Genomic DNA, 22,103 nt, shown 5'->3' with positions numbered 1-22,103 from the left:
TTATTGATTTTTTTTCCAGACTCTTCTTTGGCGGATGGGATATATGTAACAAAAAAACTGTAAATAAGGTTGTAAGTATCTTTGACCATGAAGGAAATATGTCTTATTCTCTGAGGCACCAGACTTTTTTGTAAACTTATAAAACATAATAACAGCATTATGCAATATTTAGGTATAATTAAATAGATATGTGCTATAATTTCTTGATGATTTGAAAGGAGTGGCCAGAAATAGAACAACCTGTCTTCCTTTTATATTTGTGAGTCCAAATGTTGGACCATGAATACATTTCCATTTTGAGTTTTATATTGAAGTGCCCACTCAAAAGCTCCCCTTGTACCCTGCTGGGAGTTTGCACCACTTCCTGAATGCCTCTGTTGGTCAGTGTGTGGTGGGCTCAGCTCTGAGATGGCACAGGCTGTGTCATTTCCTGAGGGACAGCAAGGGACTGCGGACACTCTGTATCCCGGCTCACATCCCCCATCCCACCCCCAGTCTCTGGCAGGCGAAGACAGAGGGTGTCCGTGGCTTGCACCTGGGATGCCCAAATGCCAGCTCGGAGGCTTTGGAAGCAGGAACCTGTTTTTCAACCCAAGTCCCGCTGTGACCAAAACTAAAGCAGAGTCCCTCTTCCTCAAGCTCACCACCCAAGGCAATAAGATTGCTTCGCCCCCCGCGTTCACAGCAGAAGGCAGAGGGCAGAGGGAAGGCATGGCTCTGTGGGACGCCACCAGCCGGAAATGATCCTCTGTGTGCCAGTGCTGAGACGCCAACGTGACAGAAGAGGCTGCGTGAGGTAAGAATTGTACAACCAATAACACATGGCTGCCTCTCTGGAATACACTGCAACTCTTTTAATACTCTGGATTTTGCAATATAGCAATGTGATGAAAGCAGGAATCACATATATCTCATGGGGCTATGCAAACCCAGCGATCTCCAAAATGAGATTGCATAAGCAGGCACACAGGAGGAGGTATGAGAGGCATGGATAGCTGTCAATCACCTTTCACCATGGAAAATACCCAGTGACCCCTGCTTCCCTGCTGCAGACAGTGGCATAATGACAATCTCCGTGGGCACTCTGTGGAATTCCAAATGGGAGTCGGAAAAGAGGTAGTTCAATCAGTGGGAAAAGGTCAAGTGCATGCAGATTCCCTGTCCCTCGCTCTGGCTCCATTCCTTTTCCCCCAGTTCCACTTTACGCCCCAACCTCCAGGGTACTGAGGCAATCAGGGTAAAGGTTGTTATTCCTGCTGCTGCAGCTCACGGCCACATTTAAATATTCAACTAAAAAACGCCCCCCCGCCCTCTTCTTTTCCCAAATAACAGTCATTGGAATATCGTACTGCAGATTGATATGGCGAGCTAACTCCACTGTAACGTCTCACACCTCCTCAGACAACAATGTAGGAGAGGTGGCTAGAGGTCATCATCTGAGCATATTCTCTCTCGCTGGGGCCGCAGCTTAGGAAGAAAAAAAGCCTGGCTGCTAAAAGCAAAGCCAACTAATGGCACTGCCAGCTCAGTCTGCAGAGGCACAGGGCTATTAGGAAAACCACAATCCTCAGGTGAACCTCCATGTCATGTCCCGAGGCTGCGTGTGACAAGGCCAGGTTGTCTCTGTCGATCAAGCAGGAAGAGGGCTGAACTGGGGCCGACATAGTATCAACCTGGGATATCAGGCCTTCTGGGAACTTCTCATCTACACCTGGCTGATTGGCACCTCGGGCCTCCTGGGTGGTGTCACAGAGGGTTACGGCTGGAGGTGTTCTTATATATGTGTGTGTACATGTGTGCATGTCTCTGCCACAAGGCAGATCTGGGGACAAATTCTAGACTACACACCAGCTGACTGGAGGCATTTAACTAGAGCCTAAACTGGTTTTCCAAGTTTGATTTCACCGCAGTTGCATTAATCATGATGTGAAATTGTTCCTGTCTCAATTAGGGTTTCATAAATCACTGAAATGCAACCAAAAGTATGCTATATTACTGTGGGTGTGTGTATAATACTGACAGTCACGCACTGCTGGGGTTACAGACATGTGGGAATGTCCAGGTTAAGCCCAAAGTCTGCTCCAATCACAGGTGTCAGTGGTTTACTAAGGTACCTGCAGCGGGTCTATGCAACACAAACATGCACACTCAGTGTGACAATGACATCTTTACAGAATGTCATGCTGGCACAAATGTAACTGCTAAGTCACGAATAAACAAATGGAAACCTGCTGAAATCTGATCTTATGTTGGAAAATAGCCAGATGGAAATATCCATATCAAACAGTCAATGGGGTAAATATGGTCCAGTTATTCTTTAGCTGATACATGGCAAAGGAAATAGTTGTCTGAACCAGGGAGGAGGCAGGATGGTGGTGAGGGCTGCTGGGCCTCCTGTCCAGCCATCTCAGTGTTACTCATAACAGGACCGGCGCACCTCCCTCTGCCCTCCAGGAGCAGGACTGCTACGCTCACCCCTGCTCCCTGAACCTTCAGGCACACAGTGGAGGACGGCGATCAAGGAGAGTGATGTGTAGCGAGGGAGGTCGCCGCTGGCCGAGGGTGGCCAGGGTCAGTGGCATCCATTCACCCCTCTACCCCTGCAGGGCCTTTCTCTCTCATCTGTCTGGATGGGTGCCCTCTCTATGGGGAACAACACGATGAGAGGCCCTGGCTCCGCTGCCATTTCTGCCTTTCATGTCTCCATCTAGGGCAGTGGTAGAGAGACGTGAAGGGGAGGACGGAGGCAAGGGGAGGAGGCAAGCTACAAATGTCACCCATAAGGGGGGATTTAATTAAAAATGACAGGGGCTGGCGCTGGAGAGTGCAGCCACATATGCGCAGAATTTGGGCGCAGTGAAAGCAAGTGCCTATGATTTATAATTCAAGTAATGCTCTGCACTCCTTTTAATTCTACGGCCAAAGAAAAAAATATCAAAAGGCCGCCCCTGTGAGGCTAATCCAATATGATATTTTTAAGGGCAGGCGGTCAATGGCTTTTTGAAAAGCCAGCTTCTATGTCTCCCTTTCTGCCTCTCTCTCTCTCTCTCTCTTCTCCACTTGTCTGTGTCTCCCCATCTCCCTCTCTGCCGCTCCCTCCTTTCTCTCGCCCTGCACTCCCCGCTCTACAGTACCCTCACCCCACCCCCTCGAGCCCAGACACAGAGAGGGCTGTGATAATGGAAACATCCCGCTCTCCGCCTCCCGTTCCTCCCGCTAAGCTCTGTGCGCTTGGGGGAAATTGATTGTCTGGCGAGCCGATCTCAACGCTTCCAGCTGATGGTAGAGCCAGTTAAGTCCTTTTTTATTGAGGGTATGAGGGATTTTTAATGGGAGTCGCATCAATGAACTGTGCAGCCACTCTGCATCTGCATGCAGGGGCTTTTTCTAAAACCCTCCTTGCCCTCTCATCTACTCTGCCACCCAATTCCTCGCTCTCCCTCTCACACACACACTCACTCACTGTTGTGTAAAGGACAGCACATGCAAATAACACAGCTTGCCTCTACCTCTCTCCCAGGTAATCCCCCTGTGCTCTCACTCACTCTGTCTCTTTGAGGGGAGTATTCTGGTATTCAGCATCCTGTTGAGAGACCAGGTCACCTTACCCACAAACCTCCTCCATGTTGGCTCAAACTGGCCCACGGACACTAAATCATGGGGACCTGCTCAGCACGGCGACCACTTCTGCCGCCAGAGCCACTGTCTGTCTTTCTGTACCCCTTCGGAGCCCGGGCGAACAATTGCCTTATTGAGGCCAAGAGTTGCGCAGTGGTAGAAATCCAACACTCCCCCGCTTCCAAGGACAGAAAGGAGGCTATTATGTTCAAACATCCTCATTATGAACCTTAAGCCAGTCGCTGTGGTAGTCTTTGAATCAAAGGTTTAACAGGTGGAGAGGGGGAGTCAGTCAGAGAGGGTCAGTGAGAAGGAGGGCAAGGGGAAGACTGGAGACTGTCCTTTTTATCTATTGATTTGAGTCCTGACTCCCACTGGCTGCTCCTCAATAAAAGGACCCTGAGAGGAAGTGGGCTAATCCTGCGAAATTGGAAGGAGGGAATCGATTAAGACTGTTGAGGACTCCCTCCATTTCTCTCCCTTTCCTCTCCTCTCCATCTTTACCTTCTCTAATTCTATTTTGCACAGTTTCTCTTTGTCCTCCCATTCACTCCGGCTCCTCTCAGAATCCTCATTAGTGAGCTCAGTTGAACCCACTCAGCTGAAGTGCTGCCCCTCTTCCACATGCACCTGGAGCTCTGTTTATCTCCCTCTTTCTTTCACAAACACCTATAAGCTCCGTATGAAACATCCGTACAGACCAGAAAAAACTACTCCAGATCTGAGGACTGAGCTAGCACCCAGTCACCTTGCTGTTCCTGACTCTCCTCTGCTTTGTGGGAGGTAATTGGAGTGTGATGTTGAGCTGAGAAGCAACTAATTGGCCAGAGAGGAGCTGAGAGAGAACGCAGGCATTGTTTCATTTCTTCGCCCAGAGCCAATCCTTCTCTTCAAAGCCTTGTGGTGGGCTGGTTATAGGCCTGCATCAATGTCCCACTGACGAAGAAGCACAGTGCTATTCCCAGTAAGCTTCTATAAGCTGAGGTAAAACTGATAGGTTAGTGCTCCCCTGCTCTCCATCAGCCAGTCCTTTTAATCGGCTTGTAGCTCGTAGGCTGCCTGTAAACAAAGGTCACTAAAGACTGATGAGGATTCAATGAGGAGAGAGCGTCAATGTAAAAGTAAAAAGTTGATTCGAAAGCTTCAATGAAATAAGAAAGAAATCCTCCTGACTCCTGCGGCTCTCTCTAATCCCAAACTGGTCAGAACTAGTTTTGTCAGCTCTGTAACAGTTTTTCAACCCTGGCTCATCTCTGTCCCTTTACACCATTTTGTGAGTGGACAGAGGGAGGTGCTCAGGGAGCAAACAGAGCAGCTGTCATGCTTTACAGGCGGCCGGCACAGCCAGGGCCAGACACTGTAAATGTTTACAGACCCTCAGGGTCACCCAGGGCCAGCGAGGCACGTTAAACACTGTCTGCTCGGCCCTGTTGCCACGACTGCACAATCAGCACAGCTAAACAGCCTCCTCTCAATGAGTAGCTAAACAACATGGCAATCCAAAGTCTAGAGCGAATGAGACTGTTTAGAATTCCTCAGAGCAGCGAGGGAACACAGCGACAAACAGAAACCGGAAAGTCTATTTTCCTTCACTTATTCACAGTCAGAGTTAACTACCCGTTTCCATCATTCACCATGACCAATAGATTACATACAAACACAACCCCCTCTCCTTTCATCACTTAAAGCGAGCTGAACTCTTTGCCCCCATCGCTACCTGTCACTTTGTTAACTTACATTTCCGTCCGAGGGCTTGCGGTGGCTCCAGGGTCTTGCTGGCACACACCGGGTGCTGGGGTGGAGGGTTTTGCCTCCTCTGCAGACAAGCCAGCATGGCGAGGTGGGCACAGTACTACAGCCGGGGGAGTTCTGCGGCCAACCTGTAGCAGAAAAAGAGCAAGAAAAAGGGAAAGAGAGGAGTGAGTTAAACAGGATGATTTGAGGTCAAAGCTCCATGGCCGTGTCCGGTAAGCTGGCAGGAGCTGGCTCTGAGCGAGATGGGCTAGGTTTCTCACCCAGGATTTAATTGGGAAAGCATGCCTACAGCTGCCTGCCTCTCAGCTCTGTGTGCTGAATGATAAACACACACCTGCACCGGGGCTGCACAGTTGACACGGGTTCAGAGCACAGTCCAGGCCAGTCACTCTGCAGCTTCAAACAGCGCATCCACACAGCCATTCAACCACATCTCCTGTCTATGAAACCGTCCTCAAAACAAACACACAGGCGCACACAGAGTGTAGCCGGCACATTCCTTCCAGGGCAGTGTGTACTTGGTGATTGATGGCATTATCTATGGATGGCAAAAAAAAAATGGTAATGCTGAGAAAACAGCCGTCTGTCTGCTCCAACTTAACATGCAGCAGCTCTGGGGGACTGTCAGGAAAGGCCTGGGGGACTGTGCGGTGTCTGGATGTATGTGTAGCTACGTGTTGAACCGCGTGGTTGTGTGTGTGAGCAAATGTGATGGGTTGGGAGGGGGAGACTGCCAACCGTACATCAGGACTAGTGACGGCACTAATCAATCTCCCTCTAGGCCATAAATCTCCAGCTCTACACTCCCCCTTTTTCCACCTTCACTCAGGAACAGGGAGGCAGTTGCTGCTAGTTTCCTCTCAAAAAGCCCATCATAGCCCCAGTGGAAACACAGGACGTACACAGGTTTTTATATATATATATATGTGGGCCAGCATGGGGACACATGGAGCTCCCTCACTAAGAACCTTCAGCAGTCGAGGAGCATGGAGGGTATCATTCATCAGCAACATACCGATGTCACATAGCACAATGATGACTGATTACAAAGTCTTCTACTTGGATTATTTGCCAGACGAGAGAAGCAAAAGCAAACCATAAAAGGTCCAGATCAGAAAGTGCATCTATATGATAAGGATCAAGATTCACTCGCCTATAGTTCACTTGGTGGTTACTGTTCGGTTTCCAGTAGCATGTGCTGTTACTGTGTTACTGTATGTAGGCTAAAACACTGCAGAAGCCCAAACACACCTAAAATGCACCGGCTGTCTCTGCAAAGCACCACAAGACCTTAGTCTTAGCCCTGCATGTGTTTGAGCCTCTCGTCCAAAATGCATTGATATAAAACGCTATCATTTCCATCTGGGCCTCCTCCCATATTAAAACAAAGAACAGAAGCAAATATTTCATCTATGCTGTCAGCGCCAGCGTCTCTCGCCATGATGCGTGGCAGATTATTGAAAAATGATTCCTCCCATGCCTGTCACAGCCTCGTCCCCTGTTATTTATTTTCTCAGTGAATCACTAAATGAACATTTAGCCACCTGCCATCAGTCCATTACTTAGTTTTATAGATTATCATTTTAATATGAAAGAAAGCAATTACAGTGATTACAACGTGAATTAATGGCAGTTCATAAAGCGCCAGGTCCTGTTCTCCCTCATTTAGGGAATAAAGCAAAATATAGATCACGAGTGGAGAAACATCAAAATATTAAACCACTAACGCGAGTACTCCATCACAACAACCTTTGCAAATGACAAAATGTTCCTGTTGTATTGACCGAGGTGGAAAACAGTCATGTGGAATATGAAAAGTTAAAAAATTACAATTAAAAGTTACTTTGTGTTTTTGTACAGTTTCAACACTAAAAAAAAATTACAGTAAATCAAATGATCAGGATGAGAATTAAATAAATTTCTCATATTTATATTTAAATACTACTTTTCAGATCCAATAAAACCATTTGACCTTCAATCTTGTGGGAAAAAAAATACAATTCAATACAGTCTTTGGTTTGAGAGTTAGATTGTTGACAAATTTCTTCCCACGAGTTCACGTCCTACTGTGACTAAATATTTTGACTAATCAAATTTTTTATAGTACCAATAAATGTATCACCAAAACTAGAACAATGGGTGCGTTTGTATTAACTTTAACAATCGTCCTTATTCAAAAACAGAGTTTCGAGCAGTCTGTACATATTTACCGACACTATTTTTAAACAAATGTTTAAAATTATTTCCCCTTCACAGATCAAATAAAACCTGATAAAAAGCCTGGATTGAGAAATGGAGGAAAGAGGGAAACATGATAACCCGTCTCGCTGCCTATAATCATAAGGCTGAATGATTTTCCCGGTCTGAATAGTTAAAGATCAGAAGCAGGTGTTACAGACAAATGCATCATCCCTGCGAAGAATTCAGTCTCTCACCCACTTTAAAAAAAGTGTTTTAATAAAACATTTTTCACAAGACGTTAAATGCGACCTCAGACCCTGAGGCTTCTACAACACACCTAACACTCACAGTCTATACCCCTTTGAGAGCGTCACAAAACAACACATTCAGCACAAAACCTGAAAGTGTGAAAATGTTCACAAAAATAAAACATTCGTTCTCACAAATGAGAGTAAATTCAGATTTCAGATGGAATTTATTGTTAATTCCCTGTTTCTGGTTGGTTCACCCTCTCTCTCTCTCTCTCTCTCTCAGACACACACACACACTCACACTCACACTCACACTCACACTCGCTTACACACAAACACACACGTTGCAGATGGGAGAGAGGGGCCACTCTTTTTCTCGCCAGGTGCTTGAGCAAAAAAAAAGGTCGCTCGCAGTGCCATTTCCTCTCGCACACAGGCAGGCCTGGCCCAAACACACTGGCACTTTGAGCTCATTACTGGCTATTCACATAATCCTTTCTCTGTGTCCTCTCTGTGAGGATACTAATTTCACAACAAGTCCGTCCTCACAGCCCATTTGTTAAGAGATAGTGGTGGAGAGAGCGAGAGGACGGGGACACATGGTGTAGATTGAGACTAAAAGCTAGTCTTAACGGGGCATACCTCTGCAGTTTTCCCCCCCGCTCTGAAATGAAAGACAATCGTGTAACTACCCTCCATTTTTCTCCATTTGCTGCTCACCAAATGTATTCTGAGGCATTATACTTTGCAGAGAGAGAGACCCGCTTTTTTCAATTCAATTTCAAGAACCAATTTTCTCCTATTATTCTCCTTTAAGAGCGAGGCAGAAGGAGCAAGTCTTTGACTTGTTTGTCATGTCGCCCCTTTCCCCTCATCTCCTCCTATTAGGTTATTGTTCTACTTAGCAGATGTCCATCATTGAGCAGGAAATTATCTCCAAAACCAAAACCCTGTGACCTGTCATCCAGCTGCCCCTAAAACAGCCTGTCGTGCCCGGGTCAATCCCCATGAAGGTGCTGTAGAATGGGTTAGGACACACACACACAAACACAAACACACACACACACACACACACACACACACACACACACACACACACACACACACACACACACACACACACACACACACACACACACACACACACACACACACACACACACACACACACACACACACACACACACACACACACACACAAACCCTACATGCTGCTTGAAAAAAACCACCTGCACTTCACTCACTCATCAAATCCACTCACAGGTCTCCTATTACACCAGTGCGGGGATATCTCAAAAGCCAGGATGGCTATCGGCTCTTTCTGCAAACGCTGCTGCAGGGTTTGCAACGGGGGCGGAAGATCAGTCCCATGAGATCAGGGAATAAGCCGGAATCAAGAGGTGGTGGGCTTGGCAGAGGGCTATTTCTTAGTTAAAAGGTTCTTAAACTCCAGAGGAGATCAGAGGAGATGGCTCCCTGCGCCCAAAGCTGTCTGTCCAGATAAGCATCCTGCCAAGTGCCGGGTGCAGCAGCGAGGTCATGGGTGAATAAGCGGAGTGTATGTGTGTGTGTTTTGAGATATACGTCGTTCAGGTGCAGGAAAAAGTGAGGCATAAATATGTGAGGCATAAATATTATCCTAAATGAGCAAAGCTCCTGGTTCCTATTTAACATTTGTGAACCTTTGGACCTTTTGTAATATGAAAAATTAGGTTGAAAAATGAGCCCAGTATCATAGCAGTTCTATTCACATTAGAAGTCAGGGTGGTTGACAGTTGTTCACGAGTTACTGTCCGATCACATCCTGAAATCCGACTTTTTATTATTAACTGTAAAAATGTGGTCATATCATTTGTGTGTTTCAATTCCAAAACCCAAACCACAATTTGCAGTAACCTTCCCCTTTAATGTTAACCATAATGTTGTTTGGATGCACAAATGCAATAAATGAGATGTGTGTTATGAGGTTATGTTTTCACCCCTGTTTGTTTGTTGGAAGGTTTGTTTGTTTGTTAGAAAGATTACATGAAAATAACAAAATGGCTCTCGATGAAAAAAAAACAGGCACATTTAAAGAGCTGACTTCTATGAGTGTGTGAGATCTGGTGCGGTTTGATTGAATTAAGGGGACTGCGTTGGCGGAGGTATGAGCTCTACTGAGTGCCTCTCTAGTTCTAAAACATTACTGGATGGAAATAAATATAATAAATGTTGTTTATTTGAGGTGTTGTATAATCATCCAATATTAATGTTCTTGTCTGGAATGAGGAACAAGCTAATAATTGTTAGAGTAAGGTATCACCGATCACTTTGGTATCAAACTTGAAACGCGTCGTTTTAGCCATAATAGCACAACAACTCCCAGCACTAATGTTATCTGCCAGTAATTTTTACAGTAAACCAATCACTAAGCATCACAGATTCCTGTGTCTCAGTTAAAAGCGTCTCCAGTGAACACCCCCCCCCCCTCACAGTGTGGGACCAGCCGTGGTCCGGGAGCCTGGCAGACTGCCTCCACAATGAACAGGGGTGGGGCTACAGCCTAATTGAATGGTGACCCTGCCGTCTCACTGTGGGACACCCCATGCAGTGCTTTTAACAAGCTGCTGTGTCTCCCCTCTTAATAAGCCCAAACAAGTTAATCCAATCGACACACTCAAACCCTTTCTTTTTCTTTAACAAGGCACTGCTTCTACCCCCTTAATCCCCAGCTCCCCCTTCTCCGTCACCATACCGTCACATGAATGGAGGGAGAGTGAAAAGCTCCATTAGGAAGGACTGGCAGTAAACCCCTTCGGCTCGGCACTTTCCACACATCTGCACTAAATAATTTGCACTCATACAGTATATTCAAAACACACACACACTAACGCTCGCATGTGCCTGATAGAAAACCGGTCTGTTTGGACGGAACACACAATGAGAGGGTTATGTTAGCCGTCCCCGATCCCCCACACACACACACCCCAACAACAACAACAAAACAACACACAAACAAAAATTCTGAGGGGACGTTTGTCGACAGGCACGCCACTCTGGGACATAAAAAAGGCATTGTTAACAAACCCTCCCAGCTCCACAAACAAGAGCCACTGATTCCCTAACAATACAAGCCCCTGGATGCACTCACCCACCAGCTCTGCACAACCTCACACCAGCACAATAAATAACCTGCACAACAAAAGGCCATTGTGTGTAAAAGCCTACAGTTTAGACATTATTGCCATGATATACAGTGTTGGAATAACATATTGGCAGCTGAGCCTTATATATACGATGCATCATGCCGGCGTTATTGGGGCTTATACAGCCTCGTATGCAGTCATATTTATAAGAGGTTTCTGTGCAGATGAAAGGCATCTTGGCAAAAACACTCAGCTGTTAGCTTTCCATATTCCAGTCAGCTTCAATAGCTTCACCCATGGGATGAAGGGTGAGGAATGTCTGGCAGTCCAATAGCAGCGAGTCGTCTGTCATCTCTAATCAAAACACGCCTGCCTAGACTAATGTCAACCCTGTAATAGCAATAAGGACTAATTGACTTCACAGCCAACTGCTGCATCTTTGTGCCGGGCTAGGTTTCATCAATGGCAAATAACAGGCTCACAAAGCGCTGAGCCATTATGGCTATTTGGCAACTGCATGCCAAACGTGGAGAATGCAAAGAGCTGAGGTCCAGCAAATATGAAATTTAGATATAAAGTTATACAGAGGCAGGTCTGGGTTTAAACCTTGGATGGATGTGTTCCAAATGCTGGAATGAGGGACGTTGAAGGTCTTATGAATAATTGAGGATATTATGCTGAATTAAACCATATGTTTTCAGCCACTACATGAGCTGTATTCTACCAGTGAATTTTGGATGGCCTGGAGATGACCTGTCAGGTAGAATTTAGTTCACGCTGTTAGATACAAGTCTACAGGTGGTTAAAGTGGCCACATTGACCATTTACAGGGTCATAACTTTGATTTGGGGATCTACAAGAATAAGGTTAGCTGCAATGTAATGTTCAAAATATGCATTTGTCTCACACAGTATGTTGCTGCTGCACCTCTTCACACCTTCTGGCTGAAATACTTTGTTTGGGTATTGGCCTGCCTCCCAAAGAGCCATCTCTGCTCTCATTAATAAGCCGGCCAACCCTTCTGTGATTGGTCAATTGCTTAGAGCATGTGTTACCTAGAGGCTCCATGATCAGCTGTAAACACAGCTGTAGCCATGGTAACAATGGCGTATGTTCTGCTGTACAAATTCTGGCCAAACTCGCCGGAAGGCTGCTGTGTTAGTTGGTGACGCAGAATCTGCACGGAAAAAAGTCAGGAATGCAAACAAGCCGTTTCAGGCGCTTCAGGAGGAGAAGGAGAGAAGGACTCCCTGTGCCTCTGACTTTGGCTTTTTTTACGTGCACAGAAAAGGTTCTGACACACTACAGAAAAGGGGGAAACAGAATGAAATGGGCACTTTAAGGTGGATTGTGCCCTTAGGTGCATTTAGAGTCTGTGTTTGTCTATTCTGGTGAGAGAGACGGGATCATTCCTGCAGTTCGGCTCTCACCTGGTTCTGCTCTTTGCACAAGCACCGGGGACTCGTAACCCACTCTGCTCCCTTGTATGATTTCGGAATAAAAGAAATGTCCTCAAATCCTTGAAACACTGTAGGAGGCGTGTAACTCTACTACCACGGCCACCCAGGTTAGGGAGGAAAACAATGCACCGTCCACTGCAATTCTCGGAAACAACCAGAGCCTCCAATTCTCAGAAGCATTGGTTACGTAAGGCTCTAAATTCTGCTCTCTTTACACCTACACTACAGGTGAACCGTGCACAGAGGCAACAGTGAGCTGAGGCCTGACTTCTGACTTTGACACCACCTGGTCACATGACATTTACATCTGATGTGGTATTTTAAATTAAGTACATTTTTCACTTGTATCACAGAGCCTATCAGAAATGTTTGTAGCAGAGGCTTTGAGTACTGAGTTTATTGAAATGTAGCTGTGGCATGTTTAATTAAAAACTACTTTAAACTCATTAAGATTTAATAGCAACAAACCTATACAGCAAGCTATCTGTGTGGCAACCACAAGTCTACAGCCCTTAACAGACAGGAACTCAGGAAAATGTCTCGACAATAGTGTCCAGACCTTCTCATGAATGAAGGGATGAAGATGAATGCAGCAGGAGACTCTCCGGGTTAGACGCGTTCACAACAACAAGACATTTCCCGGGGCGTTCAGGTGAGAGGTGGCGTCTGGGTAGAGCATGCAGGAGGCAGGACATACTGTATAAATTCTGTTGAGCGAAATTGTGTGTTTTTGTTTACAGCGCATTGACAAGGACGTCGACCCTTATCCCAAAAAGCGCTCGAATCTTGTTGTATTTCTAAGTTGGCATCTTCGTCTGCATCTTCTACATACTGCTCCTCTTCTTCAAACTGAGATATTTGTATTCTTTTTTGGTTTTTGCAGTTTTGCGGTAGTTACATGTGCCTCCTGTGAACTAACCCGCAACCTGAAACCCATCTCATGCCTGCGTTCACACTCGGCGAGTCCCTCGGTTCGATCTGTTTGTTTCCTGCACTGTACAACCAAGGTGCTCTTACAACACCACTGAGTCTTTGTGCTCCTGCTGATGCCAGCGAGGGACTGTGAGCAATGAGAGCTTGGCTTAAGATTGTCAGACAAACCACAGGGGAAACACATCCTCTCCTCCTCTTATTGCCACAGCCTTTGTTGTATTGTTTTGCACAGTAGCAGCATCAGTTGTCATCTAATACTTTCACACAGAAACCCCTGCGAACACTGTGACATGCTGAACAGATGTGACGGGTATAGCTGTGGAGTTCATCACAGATGTTGATCACAGATACGCACCCGCATTAAAAACTAAATTCCCCTCTTAGAAAAAAACAAATCATTTTCGGATTTTTCTTTCTGCAGCAGATGCCGCCTCGCCAGGCAGGACTTCCGAACATAAATCACAAACCCCTCCACACTCACTTCAGCCAAATGTGAAAAATTAGCGGTGCTTTCTTGGTTTTCATGCTAGGATTTATATTTTGTTAGTAAACCTTATTACACACCATTTGTTAAGCATTGTTGATATTGCAAAATTTCTTATCCAAATGTGACACAATCCTTTATTGTCCTCGACAGGTCCATTCACAGCTTAACGCAACAACAATAAAACAAGGGCTCCTTTTTCCTCTACCCATCCTATGGTGGCTCACTTGAATATTCAAACAGTGTTCATTGTCTTTTTGTGTTTTGTTCATTGTTTGTTGTGCTGTCATTCCTCTGCTTGGCTCCTGAACTTCAAAGAAAGGCTTATGTCAATTTATGATGAAATGGAGTGAGCAGGCGAGGGAGAGAAGAGGGAGAGAGCGAGCAGGAGAAAAACCTTCACGCTAAATGGCCCTGCCTCGAAATGTATGCTTATTAATGGGTGTTCAATAAATCAATGGAATATAATTAAATTCAAACAATGTGATTTCTTCTCTCACTTGCCGAAGCCCGACTCCGAGCATCGCTCTCTGCGGGGCCTAAGGTGACCCCAATTCCCATGGTCCAAAGGACAACGCTGCCGTCTCTCACTGGAGGGTGTCACAGATCCAATAGTCAGTCATGCATAACATTAGTGTGTTGTGAAGCCCACAAGGCAATCAAATAGTGCACCGTTGAAATGTTGACACTGATCTCATTTGATATATTTGAAGTGTGACAAAGCCATTTTTGCTCTGCTGGATGTTAAGAAGTATAAAAGCGAGGATGACACAACTGCTCACAGCTAAGCTAGCTGGGGAGGAAGCAGACATTTTCCTCTGCATATTTTCTCCTCGCTGCAGTTTCCATCGATGAGACTCGGCAGCCTCTCCTCTCCCTCCGTAATGTGTGCTATCCAGCTGTTGTCTTCCCGCTCCCTCTTGAAGCGGGCCCTGACCGTGCCAGCACAGGGACTCCAGTTGGACGGAGTGGGAGGTGAGCCTGCGGTTGGTAATCACCTGCTGGCTAAAGGCACAGATGGCACAAACACCAGCAAGATGTTTGTGCAGCAGCAATCCAAGAAGTCTTCCTGACAGGCTGACAGACAAAAACACAGAAACCTGAGAAGCCCACAGCGAGCTGAGGGATTACCGCTTGCAGATTTGGGATGCAGGAACCCTGGCAACCCCGGGCAGCGAGAGAGGGCTGCCCAAAGTGCAAAGAGTTAAAGCATCGATCTCTTGTGTTCACGGGCAAGGTCTTGGTGTCACTCAACGATTGGTGAAAGTGAAAAAGTGGGCAGGCCGTAATGATTTAAAATGGTCGAGGCTTTCCATGACAAAAGCCAACCCGATAAGGGCTCCTGTTATCAGTCAGTCAGTCCAGCCATGGATAGAATTGAGAAGCGAGGTCATCGCGAAGATAACGGCAAATGCAGAGCTTTGATTATCTCCTTCCTCTCAAGGATTTCGTCGCTCCTGTGATTTATTCGGTAGAACAAAGACTTGCCTGCTGTTGCAGGTCTCAGAACTACGCTTCAAGGAGAACACGGCTGGTGTACACCTGTTAAGATTTATTCTTGAGCCGCCATGACTTTAAATCTCCCGACACACCGACGGAGACAGTCGATTTAAGTTTCCACCAGGATTAACAGAAGATAGACGCTGATATACATGTATTTAACAACAGTTTGAGTGAATGTGCAACTGTCACTGAAATCAGGTGCAAAGCCTGTTTGCTTTTCTCTCTGATCCAGATGAAGGAAGTTTGGCGAAAGTCATTTAGTTTATTGATGTTGCTTGCAGATTTTTTTTTAAAATTCTCGTCAAGGCTCCCGACACTTCAACCACATCAGAGTAAAAAATACCCCGGAGACATCCCTCTTCCTGAAGACCCCCCCGACAGATGAGCTCCTTCTGCTCCGTGTTACTGCTCGGTGCCTTGGTTTGTCCTTCACAAGAGACAGGTAATACTGCCAAGACCCAGTAATTAGTGCAGATGGAGACTGTAATACTCTCTTCCCCTCCCTGCAGAAATGCCAAGAGAGGCAATCTATAAATTCCTGCATATTAATGCAATTTAAAACCACTCCAGACACCTTGCTGAAGGCAGGTGATAAAAAGGTGAAAGGCACACAGCTGCTGATATGTCAGTGACATCAGTCCTGTCTCAGCAACTTCCTCATCAGACACACACACACCAAAATAACTTGATAATTTATCTCTTTTCCAGTAAATGCTTTCCCAAATCCATACCTTAGGCCGTACAACCGGGCCTCTATCAATAATTAAATGGTAATCTAAAAACCCATTTTAGTTGGGTCATCTTTCTGCGCCATTGTCCCTGCTTCTCCTCTTCCTCCATCTATTTTTTCCCCCTCTTTCTGTAAGATCTAGTTAGAGATTCCATTAGCATGAGAAAGCAGGCTGGTAATTGTCTTCACCCTACTGAGTGATCCCTGGATAGAGGATTAGGCAGAGAGAAAGCCCCGTTTCAACTCGGAGCACAGATGCTGCCCACAGCTATACCCACTCCAGATTAGATTAGACTGCACAGGGATGAAACTGACTGGTAACTTCAAGCCACATTAAACATGAACTGTGGACAGGAGGTTAAAAACAATAAACTTTTGTTCACCTTTCACCGCCAACTGTGACCCCCTTCGTTTTCCTTTTTTCCAGAAAAAAATTCTTTTAAATCTACTAATATGCTTTCCTGCTGAAATCAGGTCTTGGGGGAGGCAGCTTACATTCTCTCTCTCTCTCTCTATCTCTCTCTCGCTCTCTGAAATACACAAAGTATTTAGAGCTGAATCTCCCTAAATCATCCCCCTGGGCCACCCTGTCCGTCACTAATCTGCACGCCACCGCCCCCTCATAAGGAGGTGTCACATTTCTGGCACTCCTCCGTGGGATAAGCACTTCAAACACAACAGCTTCTCCTCTTGACCTTTCCACGATGATGATCGATTAAGCTCATTGGATTAATTCCATAAACAGGCAACCATTACATCAAAAAGGCAAGGAATATACCTCCGAGGCAGAACTTGGAATCCACATAAGCTTCAAGAGGGTTTTGCTTTTTCAATCCCCTTCTTGCAGCGCATTAATAGGCACAGAGCCTTTTCCGAAGCTGTTTAGGTATCTGAATCACCTCAGTTCTCTACCAGTAATTATCGAGGTGAATTGAAGTGAAGTGAAGTGAAGAGCAATGACAACAGAGAGAAATTCAACCGCTATCAGTACTCCATAAAACCTGCCATGCAGAAAAACTGTTTAGCTCGCTCCTCTGCCTGGATGCAGCATAAAACTGGCAACAAAACAAGTGAAAAGTTTTAAAGTTAAACAAAGCAAATATGGTTGTTTGTGCTTTAAAAAAAAAAAACTACCAGAACACACTGCGGAGAGTCAGACAGGGACGACTCGACTCGGCTGTTCACCTGTTCAGGAAGCTCTGTGGGGTAGAGCAGGGAGCACTGAGGCCAAGGTCTGCGTCTTGCTTGCTGCATGAGCCATTAAGTTACAACACAGCAGGCTTTCTGTTTTCATGCTTGAACACCTTCTACATGCTTTCAGCAAGGACAAGACTAAATAATCTAAAGTGAAACACCAGGGGGCAGAAACCCAAGAGGACAACAGAGTATTTCAACAACGGAATGCTTTTAAAACACGACAAATCACGTGTCACTTCCAATCCCGTTTGTGGAAGTTAAAACAGGAAATCTAAAACCAGTTTCATTTCACTGGAAGAAAGGAGAGATCTCCCTTCAGGGAGCCCAACTAGACTCCTCCTGTTTGTGATCACAGTGGCCAGCGAGCTCTGCTACAGCTCTGAGGGACTCCTGCTCTATGGTAATCATATCCTATTTGAATAATGAGGCAGTACCACCACTCCTGCTGCCCGTTCCCCCAGCATCCTTGACTGGAGTCTTTGATAGACACTAATTCCAGCTCCATCTATAAAGCTCCTCTCATGCATTTTTAATAGAATCTATTACTTTAGGATTAAATTATAAAAGACTGTCCTCCTTAAATTTTTAATAGTTTGCATAATTGGTATCAGGGCCTGAATGCGAACCATAAAAACCCAGTTTGTACTGGACTGAGCAAGACAAAAACCACAGGACAGCAAAACTGACACTGGGGAACGACACTATCGCAGGAAAGCACGCATCCGTACATGCACAAGCATTGCTCCGTTGCTGTGGTGAATAAGGTGGTGTGACCTCGGCACTGTGAATGACGGGGACAATAAGGTCAGGGACCATGAGAGCTGCTTTTCACAGCTGAGCTACTGGAGGAGACAGACGCAGGACGAGTCACCTGATGGAAACAGGAGACACGAACCAGGTGTCCACAGACACCTGCTGCCACTAATGCCACAACAGTCACCGGGGCAAACAGCAAAAACTACTTAGTGGATGTACAGCTTCCCTTTGTCCCCACAGTCACTGATAACTGTGTTCAGTCAGCTTAAATGGAAATGTATTTCCCCTCTGTGTTCGCACTTCCTGGCAGATCAGCCATGAGTTAAATGTCATCTGCACCCGCTCACTCTCTCTGCATCTCCCACTCGGCTCTTTCCAATAACAGACAGAGCGTACAGGAGAGCAAATGTGTCTGAGGCATCTCCTGTAAACTAGAACCCCCTTAGAAATCTATGCACGTCACCATCCCCCAAATTAGCACCGCAGGGACACCCCCCTCACCGCCCCCGCCTGCTGGCGGCAGCTCTTTGGCATATCTGTACCGGGGAAAATATTTCACACTGTATGAATTATTAAGTGTGGGGCCAGTGCTAAGCAGTGTGGAGATAGACCAGTTATTCACAGCTCTATTGGGACGGATGCGTCGGGAACCCGGGCCGCTCGCCTATCAGATCGTTTGTCATGAGCGATAGACAATTTACAATGAGAGAATTTTTCAATTTATTCATTCTGCTGTCACTGCAGTTTTCTACCTCCACTCATTCCACTCAACAACCCCCCTCCTCCTTTAACTCTGTCTCGTCTGGTGAGGGGGCTCCACGCCCGCACCCACCGCCTGCTTCTCTGTCTGATACTGACTGACTTTTCTTCAGCCTAAGGAGAAAGGTGGCAGTGAAATACATGTGCAGGAGACATGAGGAGAGCAATCCAGGGGCTTTAATCATCTTCACTTCTGTAAAGGTGCATGTGTTGGGGACAACCTGTCACAGCTGAGGGGTTCAGGCCCCAGTAGTGACTGTGGCTCTGCGATAAAGGAAAGGAACAGGAAACGAGGGGATGAGGGTGCTTGATTGTGCCTCTTCAGGACTAAGCTCCTGGCAAGAGTGTGACCCCCCATTACTTTCAAACAAAAGAACAATAACTGAATTAAACTGCAGCTGACTTTATACTGTCAGAGGCAGAGAGAAAAAAGAAGAGTCTAAAAGCCTAAACATGATCAATATCGTATGTACAACTACTTCGACCTGCACTGGAATAAAATAATGGATTTCCACAAGAAAAATCATCTTTTGCTTGATGGGAGTTTTATTCAGGAGAAAGAAAATGATCCCAGAGGGAATGGCTTATTTTCACCCGAGAGAAAATACTAAATAACAGCAAGCATGTAGATAACAAAAATGTCTGGCGGACTGGAATTTCAACATTAATGACTGAAGGCGAAGCAACTCTCAAAACAGCCACAAATTTAGGTTTTTCACCATTTCCCTCTGTTTAATAGGATGATCCACAGAACAGACTGGCCTAAAAAACCCAAAGCAGAGATCCACCATCATTGTAAGAGACCAAACGTGGATAGTGTCATAGGGATTTTTTAAATTCTAAGATATAAAATGACATCAGCAGCTTTGTTGATCTGAATCCTCAGCGACAGCAGTTTGACCTGAACAGCAGCCCAGAGTGTTTCTCTATCGGTTGTGTCTTTTGAAAGCATGATGCAGAAGGATTGCACTGAATAGGCCTTGATGTGAAAGGCAGAGATGTTAGATAAATGTCCTCACAGCCAAGGCCTCTGCCCTCTTCCTGATGATGCATTCTTATACTCAAATACCCACAGCCCCTCCACACACACACACACACACACACACACACACACACACATGAAAACACAGACACACAGTGCCAACAATCCCACTGAGGGCAGCATTTGTTTGGGGACAAGGTGACCCTGTTGCCTAGGGGCCTGTGAACAGGCACAATGAAAGCCTCTCATCCTGCACAAACCCAGCCGGCTGTGTTGGGCTGACGACGGGTGGAGGGGAGAGGGGAGAAGGGTGGGCTGTGAGGGGCATCACAACGCCCTGCCACTGCAGTTTTAAAACCCTATTCAGGAAGCCCCCTGAGATAGCTCCTTTCACACCCTGCACAGACGGAGCAAAATCCCCGCTTGTAACCCAGAGTCACGCAGTCAACAGATGGAGCCGCTATTGAGTGAAGGATCGCGCCGACTGGGGCGGCTCCCCATCCATCCCCGCTGGAAACAATGGGGCAGCAGGTCAAGAGTGCTGTCTCTCAGAGGAGGGGTCAGGGAGGAGGGGCGTGCTCCGACACAGTCGAGCTATGCGAGCGCTTTGAAAGCAGAGGAACTGGGAGAGAATCTGTTTTGGATGATGGGCGGAGAGAGGGGGGGGCTGGTTGCAGGGGATCACGCTCAGGTGGAGGGGTGTTAGTATGTGAATCTGGGGCAGCGGTGTTTTGTGTTTAAACTGCAACCAAGACCAAAAACACTTCGCAGCGCATACATCACACATGTTGAGAAGAAACACAGAGTTGCAGTTTAGCACATTTAGCACGTTTAAAGGGCCAACTGTTGCGGAGACTCACTCATCTTTGTGCACAGAAAAAACTGCATAAAGCACAGAGAACTTCCCTGTTGATATAAAGCACTGCAGCGAGGCTACATACACAGAGAGCAGAGAAAACCTTCACCACTGCAAAACACAAGCAGCGCCCTGAGGACATTTTTTCATATAATACTGAAGTGGATAAACTTAAAACCGGTGTCAACTATTAGAAAACTAGGCCACAATTCTTTCAAGTTAATGAAGCACATGATTAAAATAAAAAATGCGTCACCTCAACATTTCTTTACTGTTCAAACTATCAATATTCTCCGAGCGGCAGCAGCAGCATGAGAGATTGCAGTGAAGTGCCAGACTAAAGCCAATACAAAAGGTGGAGTTATATTGTTCTGAAGTCCTTATAAATGGATTGGTTTCCTGTGTTTTCAACTGTGCGTCACAGAGGATGAACAACTGTGAATAGCTCCGTGCACACAGGGTTGTGTGCATGCACCGGGTGTGTGATCGCACAGATGATCACAAAGCAGTCTTTGCTCCCTGTTGGAGAACGTATATCCATTTCCATTGACCAGAAGTCTTGCGATCATGTGACCCTGACCTGGGAGTCAATTAGTCATCTGAGTTGCCCGGCCTCACTGGGTTTCCATGACAGGAGAGCAGACAAAGACATGAAGAGGGTAATGCCCAGATCCCATAACTTCTATCTTTATATGGTGGGAACGCCCCTAGTGCTGAAACGCAGAATACCTTCACCACGTGTTCCCCGTCCTTGAAAAGTTTGGTTTATGGAGCTGTTCTACACGGGAAGGCACTCATTACAAAGCAGGAGGTGTCAGGAGCATTGCAGTAATTCTCTATTAACAACTACTTTAAAAGGAAGTACAGAGACTGAAAAAAGACTTCCGGCCACTTGGGATATCTTCCCAAATCACACCTAATTAAAGGCAAAAGCCGAGTCCATGAAACCAGAGTTCAGAAAGCCATTTAAACACAGAGGCGAGGCCGATTTTTTTCTGGGTTGTTAGAAACTTTGCATCTCCTTCAAACAAATTGTCAGATAAGCACAGAGGGACAAAGGCTTGAGTTGTTATTCTTCTTTATTCTGCTGTTGTGCTGTCTAAGCCCAGAAATAGAAGAAAATAAAGCCTATGCCGAATCACGCCGAAAGGAATCAATAAGTGCAAAGAAAACGAAAATGGCCATAAACACAGAGGCTTTTATTCCGAGTGCTGCGATGCAGATGAAAGCACCGAACGCACCTGCAGAGCAGAGCTGAGAGCGGAGGAAGACAAGAAGGCCCACAGCGTTAACAGGTGGGGCCAGAATGTGCTGGTTATATTCAGACCTCAGCACCATCCATCTCCACAGCCGCTAAAGCACAGCAGATTTATAACATTGTTGGTTTTACAGCGGCTCGACTTTCCTGCCACAACGAGACAGATTCAGGCCCAGTTGCCCCCTTTTTTCTTTTCAGTGTGGTCTTACAAAGTCTTCTCACTTTTCTGCAAACAACACCGCTGGGCTGCAGCCC

At 46.1% G+C, this 22,103-nt stretch overlaps 1 protein-coding gene across 1 annotated transcript in view; it reads right to left on the bottom strand.

Annotated features, from left to right (window-relative positions):
* fam222aa (family with sequence similarity 222 member Aa) overlaps window positions 1–22,103 on the bottom strand; it is a 48,943-nt gene that overhangs the window by 15,131 nt on the left and 11,709 nt on the right. The window contains exon 3 of the mRNA XM_035166948.2: window positions 5,356–5,498. Within this exon, the coding sequence (XP_035022839.1) occupies window positions 5,356–5,452 (97 nt within the window). The 5' untranslated portion in view covers window positions 5,453–5,498. The remainder of the gene's footprint in view (window positions 1–5,355; window positions 5,499–22,103) is intronic.

Source organism: Hippoglossus stenolepis, chromosome 9 (genome assembly GCF_022539355.2).
Source record: "Hippoglossus stenolepis isolate QCI-W04-F060 chromosome 9, HSTE1.2, whole genome shotgun sequence".
Lineage (NCBI taxonomy): Eukaryota > Metazoa > Chordata > Actinopteri > Pleuronectiformes > Pleuronectidae > Hippoglossus > Hippoglossus stenolepis.
The sequence above is the reverse complement of the archived record's forward strand: the minus strand, read 5'-3'. Positions and strand labels throughout refer to the sequence as shown.